Here is a 24,263-nt window from a genome sequence, read left to right as displayed (position 1 = left end):
GAACAGCAGTCCCCAGCTTATGGTGGTGTTGCAGAAGGTTAAGGATCCTTTCAGACATGGGGCCCAGCTGTCCAGTTTAGAGCTGAAGCAGCAGGGCTGGGGGTTATAATGGCCCCTGGTCCAGATCCAGGTCTGCTTCCTACCCAGGTGGGTGCAAACTGCCTCATGTTCCTGCTGCCATGAAACTACACTAAAGTAAATCCTTCTTCCCCTAACTTGTTTCTGTCAGGTACCTCATCCCTGTGATGAGAAAAGAAACCAACACAATATAATCTTCTAGTTATTTGGCTCAGTGTTAGGAAAATGAACACTTGCTCTTGCTGCATTTCTGGGGACCCTTGGTTTCCTCTCTAGGATCAACCATCAGATATAAGTCTGTAGTCAGTCAGAAGGCATCATGGTGCTTGAAAGAAGTGACAGGAGTGCTCAGCACTGCAATATCTCTATCACACCTTCCAAGGCTCAGGGTCCATTGCAGAAGAGGTGGTAGAAAGAATGGAAGAGCTAATGGAAGGGTAGGACTCCTTACAATGTGATCCTCCAGACACAAAATGGCCTGGATAACCATGACCTCACAGCGCCTGACACTACCTACACAAGACCATCATAATAGAAGGAAAAGATCATGACATCAAAATAAAAGAGACTGTGATGGGGAGGGGATATGATGGAGAATGGAGTTTCAAAGGGGGGAGAGAGGGCATTACCATGGGATATTTTTTATAATCATGGAAGCTGTTAGTTAATAAATAAAATGTTTTTTAAAAAAGTCTGTAGTCAGGGCTTTAGAGATGGCTTAGCAATTAAGGCACTTGCCTGCAAAGCCAAAGGACCTAGGTTCAGTTCCCCAAGACCCACGAAAGCCAAATGCACAAAGTGGTGCATGTATCTGTAGTTCATTTGCAGTGGATGGAGGCCTTGGTGTGCCCATTCTTTCTCTCTCCCCTTTTCTTTGTCAAATAAGTATATAAAGACAAAATATTTTTTTTTTTAAGTCTGTAGTCATTGGAGTTTTCTCTGTAGGGGACTATACAAAGACTATATTGGAGTCATTATCAGATCTTCAGGCATTTAAAACACATCCTAGCCAGGCGTGGTGGCACACGCCTTTAATCCCAGCACTCGGGAGGCAGAGGTAGGAGGACTGCCATGAGTTTAAGGTCACCCTGTGACTCCATAGTGAATTCCAGGTCAGCCTGGGCTAGAGTGAGACCCTACCTCGAAAAAGTAAATAAATAAATAAAACCTCATCCTACACATATCCCCTCAAAAAAATAAAAAACTCTCCCTAAACTTCAAGTTTCTATCAGTGGTGAAACAATAAACACTAGAAGCTACAGGTGAAACGAGAGTTTTCTTGCTCTACTAGTATACTAAATTTTAAGTTACTTCTGTAATTTCCTGCACACCTTTATTTGTATTCACAGATAACAATATATTGCATTTTTTAAGGAAATGATTCTGTACATATTTCAGAAATCAAAAGAACTACACTTATATTCAGAATTGATAACATCTTATAAGACTTTAGCTTCAAACACAGCATATCTGTTCTAATCAAATGTTACCCCCACAAAATCATTCCTCCTTTAGCCTGGGGCTATAGTTCAGTGGTTAGAGACCAGTGGCATGCACAAGGCCTTAGGTTCAATCTGCAGCAACACATTCTCTCTCTCTCATTCATCTTTTATCTACACACATATAGACATAATGTGAAGTATAAGAACTATCTGGTAACACAACTTATAGAACAGCTTCCTAGCAGTAAGTGCAGACTATATGCCAAAAGCATGGCTTGCCACATGTGCGCTCCAGCAGTTCAGAGACAAAGGACTGGACATGGTCTGATGACAGATGCCAACTCACCATGGGAACACAAGGTCAGCCACCGTCAGTCCTGCAAAGCAACATGAGACAAACAGTGAGGAAGAAGACTGTAGATATAAATACCTTCCAAATCCAACATTCCTATTTGTCAGTGGATTTTTATGTAAAAAGTACAACTTATATCGATAGGTATCACACACACAAACTCTCCCTCGATGCAGCAACCAATCACGGAGCCTGGGCCATCTGCTGACCATAAACCTTTCATGGGAGGATGAAACTCGAAGTACATGGACAAATTAGTTATCCTACCACAGTCCTCTCCCACCCCACGCCCAAGGCCATGCCCCTCACTGCTTCCCAGCAGAATGTCCAGCACAGAACATAACCGCAAACACCCAGCTGTACAAAGAGAAGCTAGGGCGTGAGTACAAATGGGAGGTTAAGACTTTTATGGGTTTTTTAAAATATTCTATTTATTTGAGAAAATAAGAGAGAGAAGCAGTTAGAGATCGAATGGGCATACCAGGGCCTCCAGCCACTGCAAAAGAACTCCAGACATATGCGCCACCTTGTGCATCTGGCTTTACACAGGGACTGGGGAATCAAACCTGGGTCCTTTGCTTTGCCAGCAAGTGCCTTAACTGCTAAGCCATCTCTCCAGCCTAAGACTTTTGTTTTAAATATCATAACCCAACTCGGGTTCTTTAAACATCTGGACTCTAGGTTTTCATAGCAAGCTGGATCACCACAGACCCACAAAGATGGCATGGCTGCCCCTGGTGATCAATACTGGAATGTGGGCGGCCACAGCCAAACATGCTCACAATGAGCCTCTTTTCTAGGGCCTTTCCCAGCCCTCCACAGACATGATCTGGCTGGACGTGGTGACTCTCATCTATAATATCTAATATGATATAAATTATATTATAATCCCAGCACTTGAGAAGCAGAAATAGGATTGCTATGAATCCAAGGCTAGACATAATCAGGCCAGAAGAAAGCCAACTGGAATTTCTCAAAAGTTAATGTCAAATATTCCACATGATTTTCTTGGTTCCCATAAAAACTTGTTTTTAAACCAACTACCAAGTCAGATTTACAACTATTACTGAGCATCACTCAGACCAACACAGTTCAATGGTAGTCTTAGAAGAATCCCTAAAAATACAGCAGCCGTCATATTTAGATTATGACAAATATCACTTAAAACCAAATTCTTTACATTTTACATCAAGACCCACAGTCTCACAGCTGAAATCTTCACCGTCATCATGTCATTAAAGTGGTAGTTTCTAGATCTGTAAGTTACAGCTCCGTAACACTCTGAGGAAGAAGAAAACAAAAGCTTCCAGAATAAGTTCAAGGTCATTGTTTGTGTGCAGGATTTCAGTGGCTCAGAAGAAGCTGAAGGGCCTTGGTGGAGTTGCACCAAGCAAATACAGAGTGATCCTCCTGACCTGCCATTCTCTGAATGGAGCCATGGCAATGCTATATTTAGGAGATGTCTTACCATTCCAACTTGAATGTTTGAAGTACCAGTATTTCCCACCTCCATAATTAACAAAGACCATGATGATGAGTGCTATCCTGCAAAGCCAACAGAGAGAATACAATGTGACAAGGAACAGCTTAATGCGGACATACTTTCACAGTCACCAGGTGCATCACGAAATAACATGATTCTACACAATAGTTACTACTGCTGTGTTTGGGACCATACACTCAGATTCTGTTGCCAACATTCCCAACATAATGCCTTAAGAAAAATTTACACTGTACTACAAGACTGTATAATTTATTTTATTTCACTATGGACCTGCTATTAAAGGCTTGATACTCAGCTAGTGAAGGCAAAAAGTGATTCTTACTCATGGGGGTGGATTCATCTGTAGACCCGCACATCTTCTAATCTGTTGGGCTACTTACTGGAATGGCAGGACTGACTGATTTCAAGAAAATCAGCTAAAGTTGGCAGACAGTACACACCAGTGGGAACTGGCTCTGGCCTTGTCCCACCACTCCTCTCTCAGCAAATACTGGATATGATGTCAAAAATTTTTGAGCCAGGTATGGTAGCATACACCTTTGATCCCAGCACTCAAGAGGCAGTAGTAGGAGGATCACCATGAGTTCGAGGCCACCCTGAGACTACACAGTGGATTCCAGGTCACCTGGGTTAGAGCAAAACCCTACCTCAAAAAACAAACACCAAGCCGGGCATGGTGGCGCACGCCTTTAATCCCAGCACTCGGGAGGCAGAGGTAGGAGGATTGCCATGAGTTCAAGGCCACCCTGAGATGAAAGAGTTAGTTCCAGGTCAGCCTGGACCAAAGTGAGACCCTACCTCAAAAAACCAAAACAAACAAACAAACACCAAAACAAAACAAAAATGTTTTTATATTTCTAGTTTCATTTGTTTGTTTGCTTTTTGTGGTATTAAAGAATGACCTGAAGGTTTTGTGCATTCTAGGTAAATGGTTACCACATAGAACTATGTCCTAGCCCCTAATCATGACAATTTTCAAATACGGAGAGTGTGGTGGTTTGATTCAGGTAACCCCCATAAACTTAGGCGTTCTGAATGCTGGGTTCCCAGCTGAGGGAGACTTGGGAATTAACACCTTCTGGAGGCAGTATACTGTTGGGGGCAGGCTTATGGGTATTATAGCCAGTTTCCCCTTGCCAGTGTTTAGCACACTCTCTTGTTGCTGTTGTCCACCATATGTTGGCCAGGGGGTGCTGTCCACCCTCTGTTCATGCCATCATTTTCCCCTGCCATCGTGGAGCTTCCCCTCGAGCCTGGAAGCCAAAATAAAACTCTTTTCCCACAAGCTGCTCTTGGCTGGATGATTTCTACCAGCAATGCGAACCTGATTGCAACAGAGAGGCTGGTGACTTTGTATGTATGTTTATTCATTTATTTGAGACAGGGCCTTGCTAGATAGCCCAGGCTGACCTTAAACTCAAAGCAATCCTCCTGCATCACTCCTGAGTGCCTAGCCAACAAGCATGTACCACTACACGTAGCTTGATTTTATTTTTCTATCCAAGTGATTCTTTCTAACCTAGAAAATCTTAAACAATGCAAAATGCTTTCATTTGAAACTGCATTTGTATGTATTTGACAAGGACCTGTGCCCATCATGTTATCAGGGAGCCCCACATACCCCCGAAACGTGTCCACGCAACGGAGACGGTGTGACATGGCAGATGGGCGTCGTGTCTCTGGTTGGCAGCCAGCACTGAGAGGGTCTTCTCTGCTGGGGGATCCCAGCTCCTTCCAAACAAAGGGAGAGGGATGCTACTGAGGAATGAAGGAGGCACACACCACCCCTACATATACGTGCAAAAAAAAAAAAAAAAAAAAAACTACATGAGGGCATTTAGGATGTAGTGCAGTTGGGAGAGTGCTTGCCTTGCCATCCCGAGTCCCTAGGTCCAACCCCGAACATCCTAGAAAATGGCATGTTGGTGCACACCTGGAATCCCAGTGTTGGGGAGGTAGAAGCAGGGGAATCGGGAATTCAAGGTCATTCTCAGCTCCATATCAAGTTAAGCGTCCAGCCTGGGCTACAAGAGACCCTATCTTAAATAAATAAATAAATAAATAAAATGAATACATACTGGGAATGGTGGCACACCTAGAATTCCAGTACTCGACAGAATACGGGACTCGGGCTAAAGCTGTCACACAGTGTAGAGAACCTGCCTGGCATGTACAAGATACAAGACCGTGTGTTAGATTCTCATCAGCACAGGATTTTTTTTTTTTAAATCAGACACTGGCTGGAAAAATGGCTTAGTGTTTGACTGCTTGCCTGTGAAGCCTAAGGACCCCAGTTCGAGGCTTGATTCCCCAGTGCCCATGTAAGCCAGATGCACAAGGTGGCGCATGTATCTGCACTTTGTTTGCAGTGGCTGGAGGTCCTAATGTGCCTATTCTTTCTCTCTCTTTCTCTCTCAAATAAATAAATAAAAATAAAAAGTTAAAAAAAATCAGGGACCATCATGTGGTCTTCCACAATACAAAATTTACTAAACTGGCCAAGCATGGCGGCACATGCTTTCAATCCCAGCACTCAGGCAGAGGTAAGAGGATTTCCATGAGATCTAGGCCAGCCTGGGACTACAGAGTGAGTTCCAGGTCAGCCTGAGCTAGAGTGAGACCCTATCTCAAAAAAAAAAAAAAAAAAATTTACTAAACTGAACAATAATGCTTATTAAAATAGAAACTACAAATTCAAATTTAGAACCACCCAGACAACACATGATATATATCCTAATAACTCACAGAATTGATAAGGCGATCAGTTTCTTGAAAATTTATTGCTTTAGAAATCCAATCATTAAATTCATCAAATCTGTGCATTTAAAAAAAGCCTCAGTTAATTTACTTTCTTTAGAAAAAATTCAAATGTTTGAATATTGAAAGAAAAGTACCTAAGGTTCATAAATACTATCAAAGGTTTCAGCAACAGGACAATAGAAATCAACGTTTATAGCAGCCACATTTATGAATGCTTAGGTGTATAATTATTTCTTCATCAATTAAATAAGAATAATGACAGAGCCTTTTAATAGTTGTGAAGGTTCTATGAGATAATAGTTCTCTGTGGCCAGTATTATTACAGCATTATAATAGTATTATTACAATTAATTAAATAGAATTTAATTACATAGTAATAACTAAAGACAATTAATAAAATAGTATTATTATTATTATTAAAATCAGAAATACAAAACCTTGGCAAAAAACAAATTCACTCAATACAGAAATGACTCAACACAGGATATTAACAGATATATGATAGGATGAGATATAGCTAGAAAAGTAATGAAAATGTGGGCTTTGTAAACATAAAAAGTGCGATGATAAACTGAAGTTAAAAACCAACCTATGTTTACAATGAAATATCCCTGAGAAAGCTGGAAAACAATCTGCAGTGATGCAAATGATTAATGTATTCAGTTCTTTTTTTCATATGGCTTATTTAAGTTAAAGATGTCCATTATATTTATATGCATGGCTGGAAAAGCGTAGCTGGTTTTTCTTTAAAGTGAGATTTCTGCTTGGAGAAATTTTCTCCAAGAAGTCTATTTTGCTGACCACGGTGGCACACACCTTTAATCCCAGCACTCAGGAGGCAGAGGTAGGAGGATTGCTATGAGTTCGAGGCTACCCTGTGACTACATAGTGAATTCCAGGTCAGCCTGGGCTAAGCAAGACCCTACTTCAAACCAACCAACCAAACAAAAAATGTCTATCTCAAACTGGCTAAAGCAAAAGCACCCATGTATTTTTTCATGAACTTTGCCACATTCAAATTAGCCAGTACAGAAAATTTGTTGTCCTTTTCTTCTAGTAAGAAGTTCCAAGTATGTACAGAAACAGAAATAAACAGTGCAACAAACTGTTCAGCTTCAACAAATATCCACACATGGGTAATCTTATTTCTTCTATACTCCATCCACAAGACTCTTATTCCTGCCTCTTATTATTTTACAGAAAAGTTAAGGCATCACTTCATTCATAAATACTTAACATTTGTAAAATATAAAACCTACACTTATTTCTAACCAGCATCATGATACCACTATCACATTTTAAATGTTAACAGTCATTCCTTAATATTATCAAATAGCCAGTTCAGTTTCTCTGGCTCATATATCTTTCATGGTTCAGTTGTTCAAATCAGTATCCAAACATAATCCATGTAAACTGATGCTTCCACTTGTAATTTCTCGGTTTCATCCTCCAAACAACTACCATTTCCAGCATAATCAGCATTGCTAATGTCACCATTACATGACAGACATTAAAATAGGCACATTAAAGGAAGGACCAAAAAGGAGAAGGTGAGATTTAAAAAATATAAGTAAATTTAAAACCCCTCTCTTACATATGCTTGTGCATCAAGTGAAAGCAAAAGAGATTCTTTATTCTTTCTACATTTTCTAGCTCAAAATAACAAAACCTCTCTTAGACTCCAATAGGCATAAAGGAAAAGAAAAGGGCAAGAATAAAGACTGTCTTTCCAAACAACAGCATTCTACCCACAGGCAGCAGAGGCATTACCACACCACGACGGCATTCTACCACTGACAGGAGACACGGCGACACACCACGACGGCATTCTACCACTGACAGGAGACACGGCGACACACCATGACGGCATTCTACCACTGACAGGAGACACGGCGACACGCCACGACGGCATTCTACCACTGACAGGAGACACGGCGACACACCACGACGGCATTCTACCACTGACAGGAGACACGGCGACACGCCACGACGGCATTCTACCACTGACAGGAGACACGGCGACACGCCACGACGGCATTCTACCACTGACAGGAGACACGGCGACACACCACGACGGCATTCTACCGCTGACAGGAGACACGGCGACACGCCACGACGGCATTCCACCACTGACAGGAGAGACGGCGACACACCACGACGGCATTCTACCACTGACAGGAGACAGGGCGACACACCACGACGGCATTCTACCACTGACAGGAGAGACGCTGACACGCCACGACGGCATTCTACCACTGACAGGAGACACGGCGACACACCACGACGGCATTCTACCACTGACAGGAGACACGGCGACACGCCACGACGGCATTCTACCACTGACAGGAGACACGGCGACACACCACGACGGCATTCTACCACTGACAGGAGACACGGCGACACGCCACGACGGCATTCTACCACTGACAGGAGACACGGCGACACGCCACGACGGCATTCTACCACTGACAGGAGACACGGCGACACACCACGACGGCATTCTACCGCTGACAGGAGACACGGCGACACGCCACGACGGCATTCCACCACTGACAGGAGAGACGGCGACACACCACGACGGCATTCTACCACTGACAGGAGACAGGGCGACACACCACGACGGCATTCTACCACTGACAGGAGAGACGCTGACACGCCACGACGGCATTCTACCACTGACAGGAGACAGGGCGACACGCCACGGCGGCATTCTACCACTGACAGGAGAGACGGTGACACACCACGACGGCATTCTACCACTGACAGGAGAGACGGCGACACGCCACGACGGCATTCTACCACTGACAGGAGACAGGGCGACACGCCACGACGGCATTCTACCACTGACAGGAGAGACGGCGACACACCACGACGGCATTCTACCACTGACAGGAGACACGGCGACACGCCACGACGGCATTCTACCACTGACAGGAGACACGGCGACACGCCACGACGGCATTCTACCACTGACAGGAGAGACGCTGACACACCACGACGGCATTCTACCACTGACAGGAGAGACGCTGACACGCCACGACGGCATTCTACCACTGACAGGAGAGACGGCGACACGCCACGACGGCATTCTACCACTGACAGGAGACACGGCGACACACCACGACGGCATTCTACCACTGACAGGAGACACGGCGACACGCCACGACGGCATTCTACCACTGACAGGAGACACGGCGACACGCCACGACGGCATTCTACCACTGACAGGAGACACGGCGACACACCACGACGGCATTCTACCGCTGACAGGAGACACGGCGACACGCCACGACGGCATTCCACCACTGACAGGAGAGACGGTGACACACCACGACGGCATTCTACCACTGACAGGAGACAGGGCGACACACCACGACGGCATTCTACCACTGACAGGAGAGACGCTGACACGCCACGACGGCATTCTACCACTGACAGGAGACAGGGCGACACGCCACGGCGGCATTCTACCACTGACAGGAGAGACGGTGACACACCACGACGGCATTCTACCACTGACAGGAGAGACGGCGACACACCACGGCGGCATTCTACCACTGACAGGAGACAGGGCGACACGCCACGACGGCATTCTACCACTGACAGGAGAGACGGCGACACGCCACGACGGCATTCTACCACTGACAGGAGACACGGCGACACGCCACGACGGCATTCTACCACTGACAGGAGACACGGCGACACGCCACGACGGCATTCTACCACTGACAGGAGACACGGCGACACGCCACGACGGCATTCTACCACTGACAGGAGACACGGCGACACGCCACGACGGCATTCTACCACTGACAGGAGACACGGCGACACGCCACGGCGGCATTCTACCACTGACAGGAGACACGGCGACACGCCACGACAGCATTCTACCACTGACAGGAGACACGCTGACACGCCACGACGGCATTCTACCACTGACAGGAGACACGGCGACACGCCACGGCGGCATTCTACCACTGACAGGAGACACGGCGACACGCCACGACGGCATTCTACCACTGACAGGAGACACGCTGACACGCCACGACGGCATTCTGCCAATGACAGGAGAGACGGGGACACGCCACGACGGCATCCTACCACTGACAGGAGACACGGCGACACGCCACGACGGCATTCTACCACTGACAGGAGAGACGGGGACACACCACGACGGCATTCTACCACTGACAGGAGAGACGGCGACACGCCACGACGGCATTCCACCACTGACAGGAGACACGGCGACACGCCACGACGGCATTCTAACCACAGGCAGCAGAGGCAGAAGCACACAAACAGGAGTTTTAATGGCACAGCAGAGTGAGATGGAAATCTCCTCTTTGCATTTCAGTTGTCAAAATTGCTTTGTAGGGATGGTATAGATCTATTCACATGAAAACACATTAAGCTAGAACCAAAGATTGACAAGATAATACCTTACTCCAAAAAAAAAGTAAGACTTGAATAGAATTCTACTATGCTCCTAAAATGCAGTTGAGTTAAATATCTACTATTAAGCAGCAAGTAGTACTTTTACAAATACTGTCAGGTCTCTCAGACATTGAATCAAATTATCTAAGATTCCTAAAGCTAAAAAGTTAGAAAACATAAACTCCCTGAAATTTCACGGTTTCCTCAACATAGTCAACATAAAGGTTAAATTTTCTTTCTTCCAGTCTGGATACAGCTCACCAATAAAAATCTGTGGTCCTTCTTGAGATCCTAGCAGGATAAGCATGCAAAACTCAATTATTTTTTTTTTTCTCCTGACAATTCACTCTATAGCCCAGACTGGCCTTAAACTCAAACTCAAGACCCCCCTGCCTCTGCTTCCCAAGTGCTGGGATTATTGGTGTGTGATACCATGGCCACCACTTATTCCTTTTAAGTCATAAAAGAACCTGAAAAACAGCTGATTAAACCACGCCTGTATCTAACTTACTTTGTTTTTCTTCTCTAGTCTGATTCACTCACCACAGTGACTGTTAACCAGAGAAGAGCAAATGCCCTCTCCAATCAGCCGCCTCTATCAAAGGACAGAGTCCATACTGGGGTGATCAGTTATCCATAGCCCTTGTGCTCTTCCTTGGCCCCAAGGCTGCTGGGTCAGCAGGCATGGGGAATTTGGACTGGAATGGCTATCTTGGGGCTCAAAGGAAAGAGAGCAGGGAGTCCAGTGTAGCAGCCTCCTCCTAAAATTACCATTAGCCACTTCTATTCACTAAATGGCAACCTGGGAGATTCATTAGTAAATAATTATTTATTTCTGACTGGATTTGAGGCCCACTCCGCAGGAGGGATGCCTGATATTGTAAACCTAGTCAGCAGATGGGAAGGACATAGACCCTAGGAGCAAGCTACTAGTGTCATTTTGATAAATGGACATGATGTGCCCATCAAGCTACCTTCCAAATACTCATGTTCATGGTTAGAAGAGTTCTGCTCTCTGCTTTGGTAAAAGAAGCTTCTTTTTTGCAGTGAGCACTGGTTACTGCAGAGACTCATAACTGGTCAAAGTGCTGAGAAGAAGGGACTGCTGAGTGCTCTGACCTAAATAGAACATCTGTATCACCCCTCCAAGGCTCAGGGAACATTATGGAGTAGGAGAAGGAAAGAATGCAAGAGCTGGAAGATGGGGAGGAGTGCTGTGGAGCACTGACTTCCAGACATGACATGGCCATTGCACTCATGAATTCACAATGGCCGCATTAGACCTGCACAAGATTGGACCCATCAACATTCCATCGTGGACAGGGAGGAGGCTCAAGAGGCCCTACCCCTCTCTGATGAGGGACTTGTAGTTAATGGTTGCTGGGGAAGGGAAGACAGTTTCTTCAGTGGTTTAGCCATTGGTAAATAGCCCATGCTCCAACAAGCAAACCTAAAACTCAGTGTGTCAGAAGAAAACAAAAAAAGATCAAAGTAGAAGGGGAACTAGTTGGGAAGAAGGGGTTCAGTGGGACTGAGAGAAAAAACAGAAAATAATTATTTCTTAAGCATTTTCTTCACTGGAAGAACAGAAGGGAAAAAATCCATTAGCACCTTCATTATCAAATGCCTATATTCAGAGACCACGTCTTAGTCTACACACATTCTGACAGCCAGGACTAGAATAGACACGGTACATGCACCAATGGTCATTTAATCAAAAAGTAACTGTCACCTTTGTGTGTTTGGTTTTGGTGATGGCACTGGAAAGGAACAATGGTTGCTTGGAGGCCAAACTCCCCTTTCTGGATCTATTACCTCCGTGTTCTGTGTTTCCCAGTTATTTCCTTCCCACCAACTTACCTCAGCAAGAGCCTTAAGAAGAATACTGCAAGGATGAGCGCTAGGCCAACAAGGAATGCAATACTCACAGCTAGAAAAGAAAACAAAAACATTATTCCCAAAATGCCACGATAAGCATTAAAATTTCATATCACTACATTTGCTTTGTCAATGAAAAATAAAGAGATGCAGGAAAAACTCACATTTTTATGAAAATATTCTATAAACATTGAACTTATCATGAGGGAAATACTAATTTTTCTCATGAACAATGTTACATATTCACAAAAATGCATAAGAATGTATAATAAACCCACATATACCTATCACCCAGATTCTAGAACCATCAAGATACTGTCACTCTTGGGGCTGGGGAGGTAGTTCAGTGAAGGAGACTTGCCTAGAACTCCTAACACCCTGGGTTGTGTTTTCAGCAAAACGAAGATGATCGCACTGTTTTGTCTACTACTAACACTCACGTCCATTTTTGCTAACGTGTTTTAAATAAATCGCAGACTTCATGTCACTTCATACCTACACACTTCAGCGCATCTCTAGTGCATGGGCCTTGTAGAAGGCATGCTAACCTCATGAATCTCCTGATTGGGCACATGTTGGAGAATGCGTTACTTGCACAGTGCTCTGTCGCAGAACAGGAAATCTCGACCTAGTCCTGAGATAGCATCAGGCAAATCCAAATCCAGGAGCAGTCTACAAAACAGCCCAGACTCCTCAAACCACCCAGGTCCTAAGAGACAAAGGCTGGAGGGCCATGGTGGGCTGAAGAACCATAGCCATTGTACACTCAGCACAATACTCACTCTTAGCTTACATCCTGGACTTCAAAAAGGACATTCCAAGGAGTAATTGGAGAAGTGTAAACGTCTATAGATCAGGACTGCAAAAACATTAAGGTCCTAGCTGCAATCATTGTACACAGGGCAATTATGATTATGCAGTTTAAGAGCATAAGTGAAGGCAGGTAAAGAGCAGCTAGAAAAAATTTTGTAACATTCCTATTAACTTAAAACTATCTTATAACCACAACACCGACGTCATTGTCTTCAGACACACTGAGGAGCTCCCCTCTTCTACCACCCACTGAGCGACATGGCTGTGCCGGCTGGGTGAAAACCTGACTCTCCAGTATTTACTTTTCCTTTCATCTTGTGATTTTTTGCCTGAATTGATTATTCATTAGGACTTGCAAAATATCCTACCATTTTGCCAATTAGCTGCAATTCTTTAAAGAATGAAATCTTAGCCGGGCGTGGTGGCGCACGCCTTTAATCCCAGCACTCGGGAGGCAGAGGTAGGAGGATCACCGTGAGTTCGAGGCCACCCTGAGACTACATAGTGAATTCCAGGTCAGCCTGAGCCAGAGTGAGACCCTACCTTGAAAAACCAAAAAAAAAAAAAAAAAAAGAATGAAATCTTGCCAAATAAGACTAATTGTTTGCCTTGAGTTACAGTTAATATAGGAAGAGTAAGACACATTTTCTTTTTCAGGTACTGGAGATCAGACTGCTAAGCAATCATTTCACCACTGAACTACCTCCCCTGAACCCTGTTCTTACTTTTGATATTTCAACTAAGTTGCTCACAGTAACTTTGAACTTGCTCTGCAGCTCAGAAGATCTTGAACTTGTGATTCTTCTGCCTCAGCCCCAACCTCACCTCAAAGTAGCTGGAATTACAGGCCATGCCACTAGGACCAACTGGATATATATTTTTTTATTTTTATTTTTTATTTTAGAGAGAGAGGTGAGAGAGAATTGGCAGGGCCTTGTCCACTGCAATCAAACTCCAGATGCTTGTACCATCTAGTGGGCATGTATGACCTTGCACTTGCCTCACCTCTGTGTGTCTGGCAAACATGGGATCTGGAGAGCAGAACATGGGGTCCTTAGGCTTTGCAGGCAGTGCCTTAATTGCTAAGCCATCTCTCCAGCCCCCAACTGGATATATTTATAAATCTTTCTTCTATGTGGAAACAGAGACTTGTATGTAGCCCAGTCTGGCCTCAAACTCACAATCCTTCTGGTGTAGCCTGCTATGAACTGGGATTACCACCCAACTAGCTAGAACTTCCAAGTGAAAATTTTAAATTTCTCCATTCAACATTAAGTACCCTTGTGACCTCCAAAGTCTACCAAACAATTGCTTTTATTTTTATATTTTTAGTAACCCTGTAGCTTTAAGATTTGGGGCATATTGTTATGTATCAGTGAAATTCATTATTCTTTTTAATGCTTAAAATATCCCACATTAGGCCTTTCATATCAGCTCTACATTCTTTCAAAATAATGCCAGTCTTGGGCTGGACAGATGGCCTACTGGTTAAGGCTCTTGCCTGTGAAGCCTAAGAACTCAGGCTTGATTCCCCAGTACCCATGTAAGCCATATACACATAGTAGCATATGTGTCTGGAGTTTGTTTGCAATGGCTGGAGGCCCTGGTGCTCCCATTCGCTCTCTCTCTCTCTCTAATAAACAAAATTAAAATACTTTTTAAAATGCCAGTCTTAATAGCTATCTGTGGACAGATTCACTTTCACCTCTTAAAATCATTAACACTCAGCATTATCATGAGGAGCTCAGGGTGGTGGTCTTCTTTCAATGGCATTGTTTGAGAATAAAAGAGGCTTTGAGCTGGCTGTCAGTGTAAGGCACACAGGAAGCACCACATGCTAAAATCCAAAACAAAGTTAATTGCTCTATTTCTAGTTTCCTTTCACTGCAATAACTTTTAAAATGTATGTTTCATAACTAAACCTAATAATATTAAAATGTGTTGATATGCAGTTTTTTAATACATCACATAATTATACCCATGACAATAAAAATATAACTGGAGCTAGGAGTGGGGGCTCCCACTAGAGCACTTTTTAGAATATGAAAAGCTCTGTGTTTAATCTCTAGCAATATACATACACACACACACACACACACACACACACACACACACACACACACACATATATATATAAAAGAATCTATAGTTTAAGATACAGAAGTATCATGGACTATTTTATTTAACAACTTAAAATGGACACCTTGGAAAATGCAAATTTAAAGACCACTGATGTGCATATACATACGAAGGTTACTGTCAACTGGATTCTCATTAACAAGTATGTCACAGGCAGTTTCATTGTAGGTACGCTGTACGAAAAGAGAATAATTTCCAAATTCTCCAAATTTGTATTCCAGCCTACAAAAATAAAGGAAAATTAAGACAAGTGGTTAGACCAGGATTAAGGAGTTAGGCTTTGCTAACATCACCAATGCAGAATGACATGCATTACTAGATACCAAAAGCTTATAGAGAAGAAAAGCAGAACCATGGAGGAAAGAGTGTGAAAAGAGAATGCAGACCAGTGTGATCACACCAAGGCAGGCACAGACCTACAAACTCCTCTCTCTTCTGAGGGATCATTAACTTGCAGGATGGACCCATGCTGGGTGTTGACAGAGACTGCTGCAATATTTGGTCTCCCAAGATCTTCACTCGCAGAAACATTTGCCAGAAACTGAAACAAGCACTGGAAGATAAAAGCATGATGGAAAAACTGTTAGGTATCTCTCTCTCTCTTTTTTTTTTTAAACAGTTTTTATTTATTTATTTATTCCATGTTTTATATTTTCATACATATATCATAAATTTTGATCTTAGGATGTTGTCATAGTTAGTTCCACAATGCTGGGATGAACATTCAAACCAGACACAGTTTATGGGAGGAAGGGATTTATTTCAAGCTTATAGATCCAAGGGACGTTCCACAATGGCAGAAGGAGCTGGCCCCCTTTCATAGAACCAAGCAGAAGCCATCAAAAAACCAGCAAACACCCCAAAAAGCAGCAAGCATGAACCTGCAGCAAGCAGTACCCACAGAGCTCAGACTGCTACTCCCCACACCTTTGGGTTTGAATCAGATCAGTCCCCACACACACCCTTTGTCTGGGCCCCAGGATCCACCCCCAGTGACATCTCCTCCAGCCAAGTGCCTGGAGACCCAAGTTACAATCTTCATACAACACCTGAGACTATGGGGGACTTGTTGCAGTCAGGTTCACAATGCTGGCAGAAATCGTCCGACTAAGAGCAGCTTTTAGGGGAAAAAAAAAAAAAAGGTTTATCTTGGCTTACAGGCTCGAGGGGAAGCTCCATGATGGCAGGGAAAACAATGGCAAGAGCAGAGGGTGGACCTCACCCCCTGGCCAACATCAGATGAACAAAAGGAACAGGAAAGTGTCCCAAATACAATGGCATGGGGAAACTGGCTATAACACACCCATAAGCCCGCCCCCCAAAATACACTGCCTCCAGGAGGTGTAAATTCCCAAATCCCCATCATCTGGAAACCTAGCATTCAGAATGCAGTGGCTAAAGGCCCTAATGTGCCCATTTTCTCTCCCAATTACATAAATAAATTAAAAGATTTTAGTTGGGTTAACCAGCATTTGGGAGGCAGAGATAGTTAGAGGCCAGCCTAGGACTATAGAGTGAGTACCATGTTAGTCTAGGCTAGAATGAGACTCTGCCTCAAAAAAACAACAAACAAACAAACAAAAAAATATTTAAGATTTTTGTATTCATCTTAACTGGAAAGACTGACTTGTATTTATTTTCTTATCTTTGACTTAGATTTTTAAAACTAAGATCCTGGAGCTGGGAAGATGGCTCAGTGATTAAAGGCACTTCCTTGCAAGGCCTGACATCCCAGGTTCAATTCCCCAGTACCCATCCACAAAAAGCCAGATAGATGCACAAAGTGGCACATGTACCTGCAGTTTATTTACAGCAGCAGGAGTGAAGGACGGTAGGAGAAAACTAGCTGTTTTAGGCAGTTTCAATTAGGGACTGAGGCTCAAAGAAAACCATGAGATGCTGACCCACATGCCACCTTGCCCTAACACAAGAACAAAACTCTTGACAAAAATGAAACTCATCTGATCCAGACATATCTGCAGCACCCCTGCTACCCAGTCTACTGCACTACCTGGGTGGGCTGACCCTCAGGTTCATCCTCCAAATTTACTAGCCTATCAGGTCTTCCCCTTACTGATGCTATAAAGGCTGCAGCCTTCCAGCCCCTCCTTCTCCTCTGGGGTGACCCCAGGTGTGTGTGGGTCTCTCTGGCTCTTATCCTGTACTGTTCTGACACCCGTGAGTCTGGCCTCGACCCCCACCCAGGAGAGCATTACGTAGTCTCTTGATCTACCCTTTTCCACTTGCTTCTGCTTTAGTTTGGGGTAACTTCTCACTTTAATGACATGATATGACTTTGATCTCCAAATATACTGTGGGTATTGTCACCATCTCTAGACTTGCTACCTATGTACTTACTCTAAACTCGGGGTAACCATGAGTGTAACTCTCTTCATCACTCCTTTCTCTGAATTTCTTGGTTTCTTCTTTGATAACTGCCCTCTCAGTCTTTTTCCTTGAGCCTCACTGTTTTGTCATCTTCAGTTTCTCTTAAGTGCACATGCTCGCAGTTTTCCCTCTACAAGCTTCTAGAGTCTGCTTTCCAAAAGCCTCAGTTTCTCGTAAGTCCACATGCTTGCAGCTTTACCCTAATTTCTCTTTAAAAGTCTCAGTTTCGGGCTGGAGAGATGGCTTAGCGGTTAAGCGCTTGCCTGTGAAGCCTAAGGACCCCGGTTCGAGGCTCAGTTCCCCAGGTCCCACGTTAGCCAGATGCACAAGGGGGCGCACGCATCTGGAGTTCGTTTGCAGAGGCTGGAAGCCCTGGCGCGCCCATTCTCTCTCTCTCCCCCTCTATCTGTCTTTCTTTGTCTGTCGCTCTCAAATAAATAAATAAATAATAAAAGGAAATTTAAAAAAATAAATAAATAAAAAATAAATAAAAGTCTCAGTTTCTCTTAAGTCCACGTGCTCACAGCTTTACCCTAATTTCTCTTTAAAAGCCTCAGTTTCTCTTAAGTCCACATGCTCACAGCTTTGTCCTAATCTCTCTTTAAAAGTCTCAGTTTAATTCCCCCTCAATTTCTCTTCTGCTTTGATACTTTCCCTCTTCAGGAAAGCACATGGCGAATGCCATGTGTGTTTTCTGAGTTTCTCTACATATGCATCCAAGTTCTACTTCCCATGTGCTTACAACTCCATCCTAGTCCTTTTCTAAAGACCTCAATTTCTCTTAAATGAACCTTATATACTGTACAGTGTTTCCACATGAGAACATGTTTCCTACTTTCCATGTGTTTAGCCTCCCTTCCTAGACCCCAATCTCCTTTAAATAAACCCCACAATTTGTGATCTCCCCCTACATAAACTTAATAATTCATATATTCTTTATTAAAGGTAGTACAGAACCCAAAAATCCTGCATCACGAGGGTCTGGCATGCTTGTCTTGCTCATAAATAAATAAAACTGAGGTACTATACATATTACAGAACAAATCAGACCATAAGCCCTTTTTGTTATTTTTGCATTTGGGGTGGAAGATGATAACTTACATAGGATAAGAACTTTTTTTTTCTTTTTTGGTTTTTTGAGATAGGGTTTCACTCTAGCCCAGGCTGACCTGGAATTCACTATGTAGTCTCAAGGTGGTCTTGAACTCACAGCGATCCTCCCCCCTCTGCCTCCCAAGTAACGGGATTAAAGGTGTGCACTGTAACACCCAGCCCAGTTTACTCAGTTTTTATGTATTTCTTGAGCTCATTTTCAAATTATATTTCTACAGAAAACTAAAAACTTCTGAAGAGTGCTGGGACTACACCTATATTAAGCACTGGGTCTGCCACTGAGCTTGTATTACCAGCCTGGAAATCAATTTTTATGTTTTACAGAAACAAAGTCTTTCTTACTACACAGCTTAGGCTGATTTCCAAATCCTTTTGAAACTCAGGCTGGCTTCAAACTCACAGTCTTCCTGCCTAAGCCTTCCTGAGTGCTTGGAATACAGATGCCAGCCACCATGCCTAGCAATCTTTGAGTCTTATCGTCTTATAGCTGCTTGCTGGACTATAATATTTAATTTCAGTTGACATATTTATCTTAGTCTCTAGTTTCCTTAATTTCCACTATTATGTGAAATTATCAATTGTGTCAGGTTTTTTCTTTTTCTTTTCTTCTTCTTTAGTTTTAATTTTTTTTTTTTTTTTTTTTTTTTTTTGAGACACAGGTCTCACTCTAGTCCAGGCTGGCTTTTAACCCAGTGTGAGCCTCCTACTCAGCCCCCAAAGTACTGGAATTTAAGGCGTGTGCCACCACACTCTGCTTTTTAGTTTATTTAGTACACTATAAGGAAGTAAGGCTTGTTAACGCCTAGCAACTGTGCAGGTTTTTACTTTAAAATGTCTTAGCTTGGCTCACTTCAATTCTCTTGTTTCTAATTATATTACATTGTTAGCTCTCTAAAACTTTGAGATCCCTAACTCAACACTTTTGCATTTCCCCTTCTCTTTTTGACTAATAAAGCAGAATTCTGAGGGAGCATAGCCTCTGAAATGAGAGGGGATAAATTTACAGATGCCATATATCCTAAGGACTCATCTCATTTCCTTAGAAGTACGTGCTCAACCATGTTTATTGCTGCTCAATTTATAATAGCTGGGAAATGGAACCAGCCTAGATGTCCCTCAACTGTGAAGATGTGGCACATTTATACAATGGAGTTCTACTCAGCAGTAAAGAAAAATAAAGTTACAAAATTTGCAGAAAAATGGATGGATCTGGAAAGGATTATACTAAGTGAGGTAACCCAGACCCAGAAAGCCAAGCGCCACATGTTCTCCCTTATATGTGGATCCTAGCTACAGATGATTGGGCTTCTGCATGAGAAGGAAAATACTTAATAGCAGAGGCCAGTAAGTTAAAAAGGAGATATAAAGGGAAGAGAAAGGAAGGGAAGAGAGTACTTAATAGGTTGGTATTGTATATATGTAACTACAATGATTGAGATGGGCAGGTAATATGATGGAGAATGGAATTTCAAAGGGGAAAGTGTGAGGGGGGAGGGAGGTTATTACCATGGGATTTTTTTATAATCATGGAAAATGTTAATAAAAAATAAATTTAAAAAAAGGGGGCTGGGGCTGGAGAGACGGCTTAGTGGTTAAGCGCTTGCCTGTGAAGCCTAAGGACCCCAGTTCGAGGCTCGGTTCCCCAGGTCCCACATTAGCCAGATGCACAAGGGGCGCACACATCTGGAGTTCGTTTGCAGAGGCTGGAAGCCCTGGCGCACCCATTCTCTCTCCCTCTATCTGTCTTTCTCTCTGTGTGTCACTCTCAAATAAATAAATAAATAAATAAATTTTTAAAAAAAAAATGGGGGGGGGCTGGAGAGATGGGTTAACAGTTAAGGCACTGAGGTCCTTAGACACGAGAAGCCTAAGGACCTCGGTTCCATTCCCCAGTACCCACATAAGCCAGATGCACAAGATGGAACATATATCTACAGTTGTTTGCAGTGGCTAGAGGCCCTGGCACACCCACTTTCTCACTGTCTCTCTCTCACTCTCAAATAAATAAAATATTAAAAGAAAAAAAAATTTACAGATGCTACCTAACAGGTGACTCAGAAAAAGTCACGGCATTTCCTGAAATCTCAGTGCCATCATTCACATAACCCTCTCTGCTGCACTAAGGAGGACCAAAGGTGTGCATGGGACACAGATAACCTCTTGGTCAACAGCAGCCACAGCTTCTATTATCTTACAAACATTTACAGTTAAAATTTTCAGAGTAATTGTTTTGGCATAGCCTAAAGATTTTCCTATGTCTTACGCTGTCTGCAAAGCTATAAAATCTAGTCTATGAACTGTTTTCTGTGATTATGAATCTTGCTCTCCTGCTGTTCTTCACTGCAAGCTTCCTGGAAATTCTCCTGTCTCTGCCTCCCATCTCACAGTGTGCTGGGAGCCACCATCCCCAGCTAAGATGCACAAGGTGTTGCATACATCTGGAGTTTGTCTGCAGTGGCTAGAGGCCCTGGTGCACCCATTCTCTCTCCCTGTCTCTCTCTCTCTGCCTCTTTCTCTCTCTCTCTCATAAATGAATCAATAATAAATAAAAGTATGGAAAGCATAAGAAACAGTGCTCACTGCCAAGCATTCTACCTTAATTTTCTCCCATCTACTTCCTTATTATAGCCTGTGCTTCCTTACATCAAGTCTGAAGTTAACATGAAAAAAGTATTAGATCTGAGAGCACTGAAGAGCATACCAAATAAGCCCAAAACAACCAAACTGAGTTTGCCCACAGAACATACCTGGTAACAGAGCTCGGATTTCCAGTAGACAGTCAGGTTTGTTCCCAGCAGCTCATTATGGATGAGGAGCAAAGCCTGGTCCATCTTCATCTCCTTGTGCTTTTTTTGGTCCAAATCTGAAAGGAGTGGGAAAAAAATACATAAAAGCAAAACAACAAAACCAACCTGATAGGTGTGCTAAAGGCAAACATACCAGAAGTGCTTCTCAAATACCTGATCTGGGGCTCACAAGCTCCAGCTTTCAGTGTAGATACCCATGTGCAAGAGCGCGCACGTGTGTACACACACACACACACACACCCTACTGCAGATGGCTCTCCTACAGTGTGCATAAGGACTTTGTAAGGAACCAGTATACATCAGGTGCTGAGATGTGATATGTACTCAACTTAGTACTTTCTTTGAAATAATGACAACCTCGTGAGCTAGGTATTCTCTCTATGGAAGAATAAATTAAAGCTAAAATGACTGATTGCCCATGTCCCTGACCATAATTTCTCAATGAAATTACTGATGTGAGCCAAACATATGATTCCCACATCCAGACTTTCCTCTACTATGCTGGAGCTCACACCAGGCAGCTTGTGAGGGACACATACTGCAGCCCTTCTGAGTTCCATGCACAGGCAGGCAGGATTCCTAGGCCAATGAACCTTTTTACAGTTTGAGATCTGCTTCCCATCACTCTGGTAGGGAGTCTTGAATTTCCCTCCAGTTTTCATGACAGAGTTGAGAGGGGAAAGGACTTAGCAGTCTTAAGGGCAGAAATACCCCAAGCATAAGCATTCAACCAAGAGCACAAGGACACTCTCCCCTGTGATGAGTTATGGAGTATGCTCCAGTAAACAACCTCCCATCCAAGCTTCCATGCTCAAACAGCAACTCTAAATTAAGTGGGTTACACACACAAGCACATGTGCACGTACACACACACAGACACACACACACACACACACACACACGAAAGTAGGCATAGTTAGGAAGAATGGGTTTAGGGGAAAAAGGAGGGTGTAAGAGGGAGTAAAAGGGATGAATATGATCAAAATACATTATATGTATTAATTGACAAGTACAAGATAAAATGAAAAAAAAAAGGACAGGGCACCAGCTTCTTAGATGACATTCTTAGAATGATACACAGATAATGTACATTCAGACACTGGAGTATACGGTTCCATAGTACAGAATATGTCTACTCTGCACAAAGCCTAAAACCACACACACACACAAATATGGCTGAATAGTCTAAAATTATGTCTTGTCAATTTGGTAAAACAAAGGGAACTTCTGTTGTCTAAAGTTAAAGCACAGTGATTCATTTAAACTAAATGGTCCACACTGCAGTGATAGGTGAAAGAGAAATGAATTTACTCTCTAGTTTCTTGATCATGGCCCTCTACTTTCTAATTAAAAGCAATGTGAAGGGGGCTGGAGAGATGGCTTAGTGGTTAAGCGCTTGCCTGTGGTCCTAAGGAGCCTAAGGACCCTGGTTTGGGGCTTAATTCCCCAGGACCCAAGTAAACCAGATGGACAAGGTGGCGCACGCGTCTGGAGTTCGTTTGCAGTGGCTGGAGGCCCTAGTGAGCCCATTCTCTCTCTCTCTCTCTCCCTCTGTCACTCTGAAATAAATTTAAAAAAAAAAAAAGGAAATGTGAAGGGAACCTAATAACCACTAAATGGTATGAATTTAGTCTCTTATTTTAAAATAGAAAAGCTTCGTAGCTGGGCGTGGTAGCGCACGCCTTTAATCCCAGCACTCCGGAGGCAGAGGTAGGGGGATCCTGGTGAGTTCGAGGCCACCCTGAGGCTACACAGTGAATTCCAGGTCAGCCTGGGCTACAGTGAGACCTTACTTCGAAAAAAACAAAACAAAACAAAACAAAACCAAAAAGCTTCCTTCAGGCCTCCCAAGTTACTCCTCAAAATGACTAATTCACGGATTTTTCACTTAGCGTAAATCTCTCATTTTTTCAAAATCTGAGTTCACCGTGATTGACCTCAGTAAGGACAGAATGCAGTAGGTAACTCTGACTTTTTTCTATTCAGTGGTGTCCTGTGGAGAGCTTACAGTGGAGGGGTGCTCAGGACCCGAACACCAGCAGTGAAACATCCACTCTCTGCTAGCTGAGCCTGACTCCGAACCGGCCCCGTCTCAGGCTCATCAGTAAACCAGAGGTCCCAGGCGCACACGCTGCAGGACGCGGCCAGCGAGCCGGGGTGGACACTGCCCCCCGCCCCCAGCCCGGCACACCGGGGCTTCTCCCTCCCGCTTGCACGGAACCACGCGAGGCCTCCCCCTCCCCAGCGGGGACCAGCGGCCGCCGCCCGGCTCTCTCCTCACCCGGCCGCGCCGGCAGCCCGGGGCCCAGCAGGGCGGCGCTCAACACCGAGCCCGCCAGCAGCAGCAGCAGCGCGGCCAGCGCCGGGCCCGTGGCCCCCGCCGCCGCGCGCATGCCGCCCGCCGCCCCTCGCCGCTCCGGCCCGCGCGACGCCCCTGGCGCGGCCCCGCGCCGCTCCTCCGCCCCCCGCCTGCGCACGGCCCGCGGCCCCGCGCGCGTCATCGCCGCCGCGCGCCGTCACGGCCGCCGGAGCCCTGCAACGGAGCGGGGCGGGGC

General features: G+C 44.2%; 1 protein-coding gene across 1 annotated transcript in view; it reads right to left on the bottom strand.

The window, feature by feature from the left end:
* The window catches only part of Hgsnat (heparan-alpha-glucosaminide N-acetyltransferase), a 37,810-nt gene extending 13,957 nt beyond the window's left edge, over positions 1-23,853 (bottom strand). Inside the window, exons 1-9 of the mRNA XM_045130901.1 lie at positions 23,717-23,853; positions 21,649-21,764; positions 15,817-15,953; positions 15,510-15,622; positions 12,431-12,500; positions 6,122-6,191; positions 4,998-5,107; positions 3,341-3,417; positions 1,867-1,897 (exon numbers count right to left, since the gene is read on the bottom strand). Coding sequence (XP_044986836.1) covers positions 1,867-1,897; positions 3,341-3,417; positions 4,998-5,107; positions 6,122-6,191; positions 12,431-12,500; positions 15,510-15,622; positions 15,817-15,953; positions 21,649-21,738 — 698 coding nt within the window. The 5' untranslated portion in view covers positions 21,739-21,764; positions 23,717-23,853. The remainder of the gene's footprint in view (positions 1-1,866; positions 1,898-3,340; positions 3,418-4,997; positions 5,108-6,121; positions 6,192-12,430; positions 12,501-15,509; positions 15,623-15,816; positions 15,954-21,648; positions 21,765-23,716) is intronic.
* Positions 23,854-24,263: the final 410 nt, after the last annotated feature.

This window comes from Jaculus jaculus, chromosome 12 (genome assembly GCF_020740685.1).
Source record: "Jaculus jaculus isolate mJacJac1 chromosome 12, mJacJac1.mat.Y.cur, whole genome shotgun sequence".
Lineage (NCBI taxonomy): Eukaryota > Metazoa > Chordata > Mammalia > Rodentia > Dipodidae > Jaculus > Jaculus jaculus.
The sequence above is the reverse complement of the archived record's forward strand: the minus strand, read 5'-3'. Positions and strand labels throughout refer to the sequence as shown.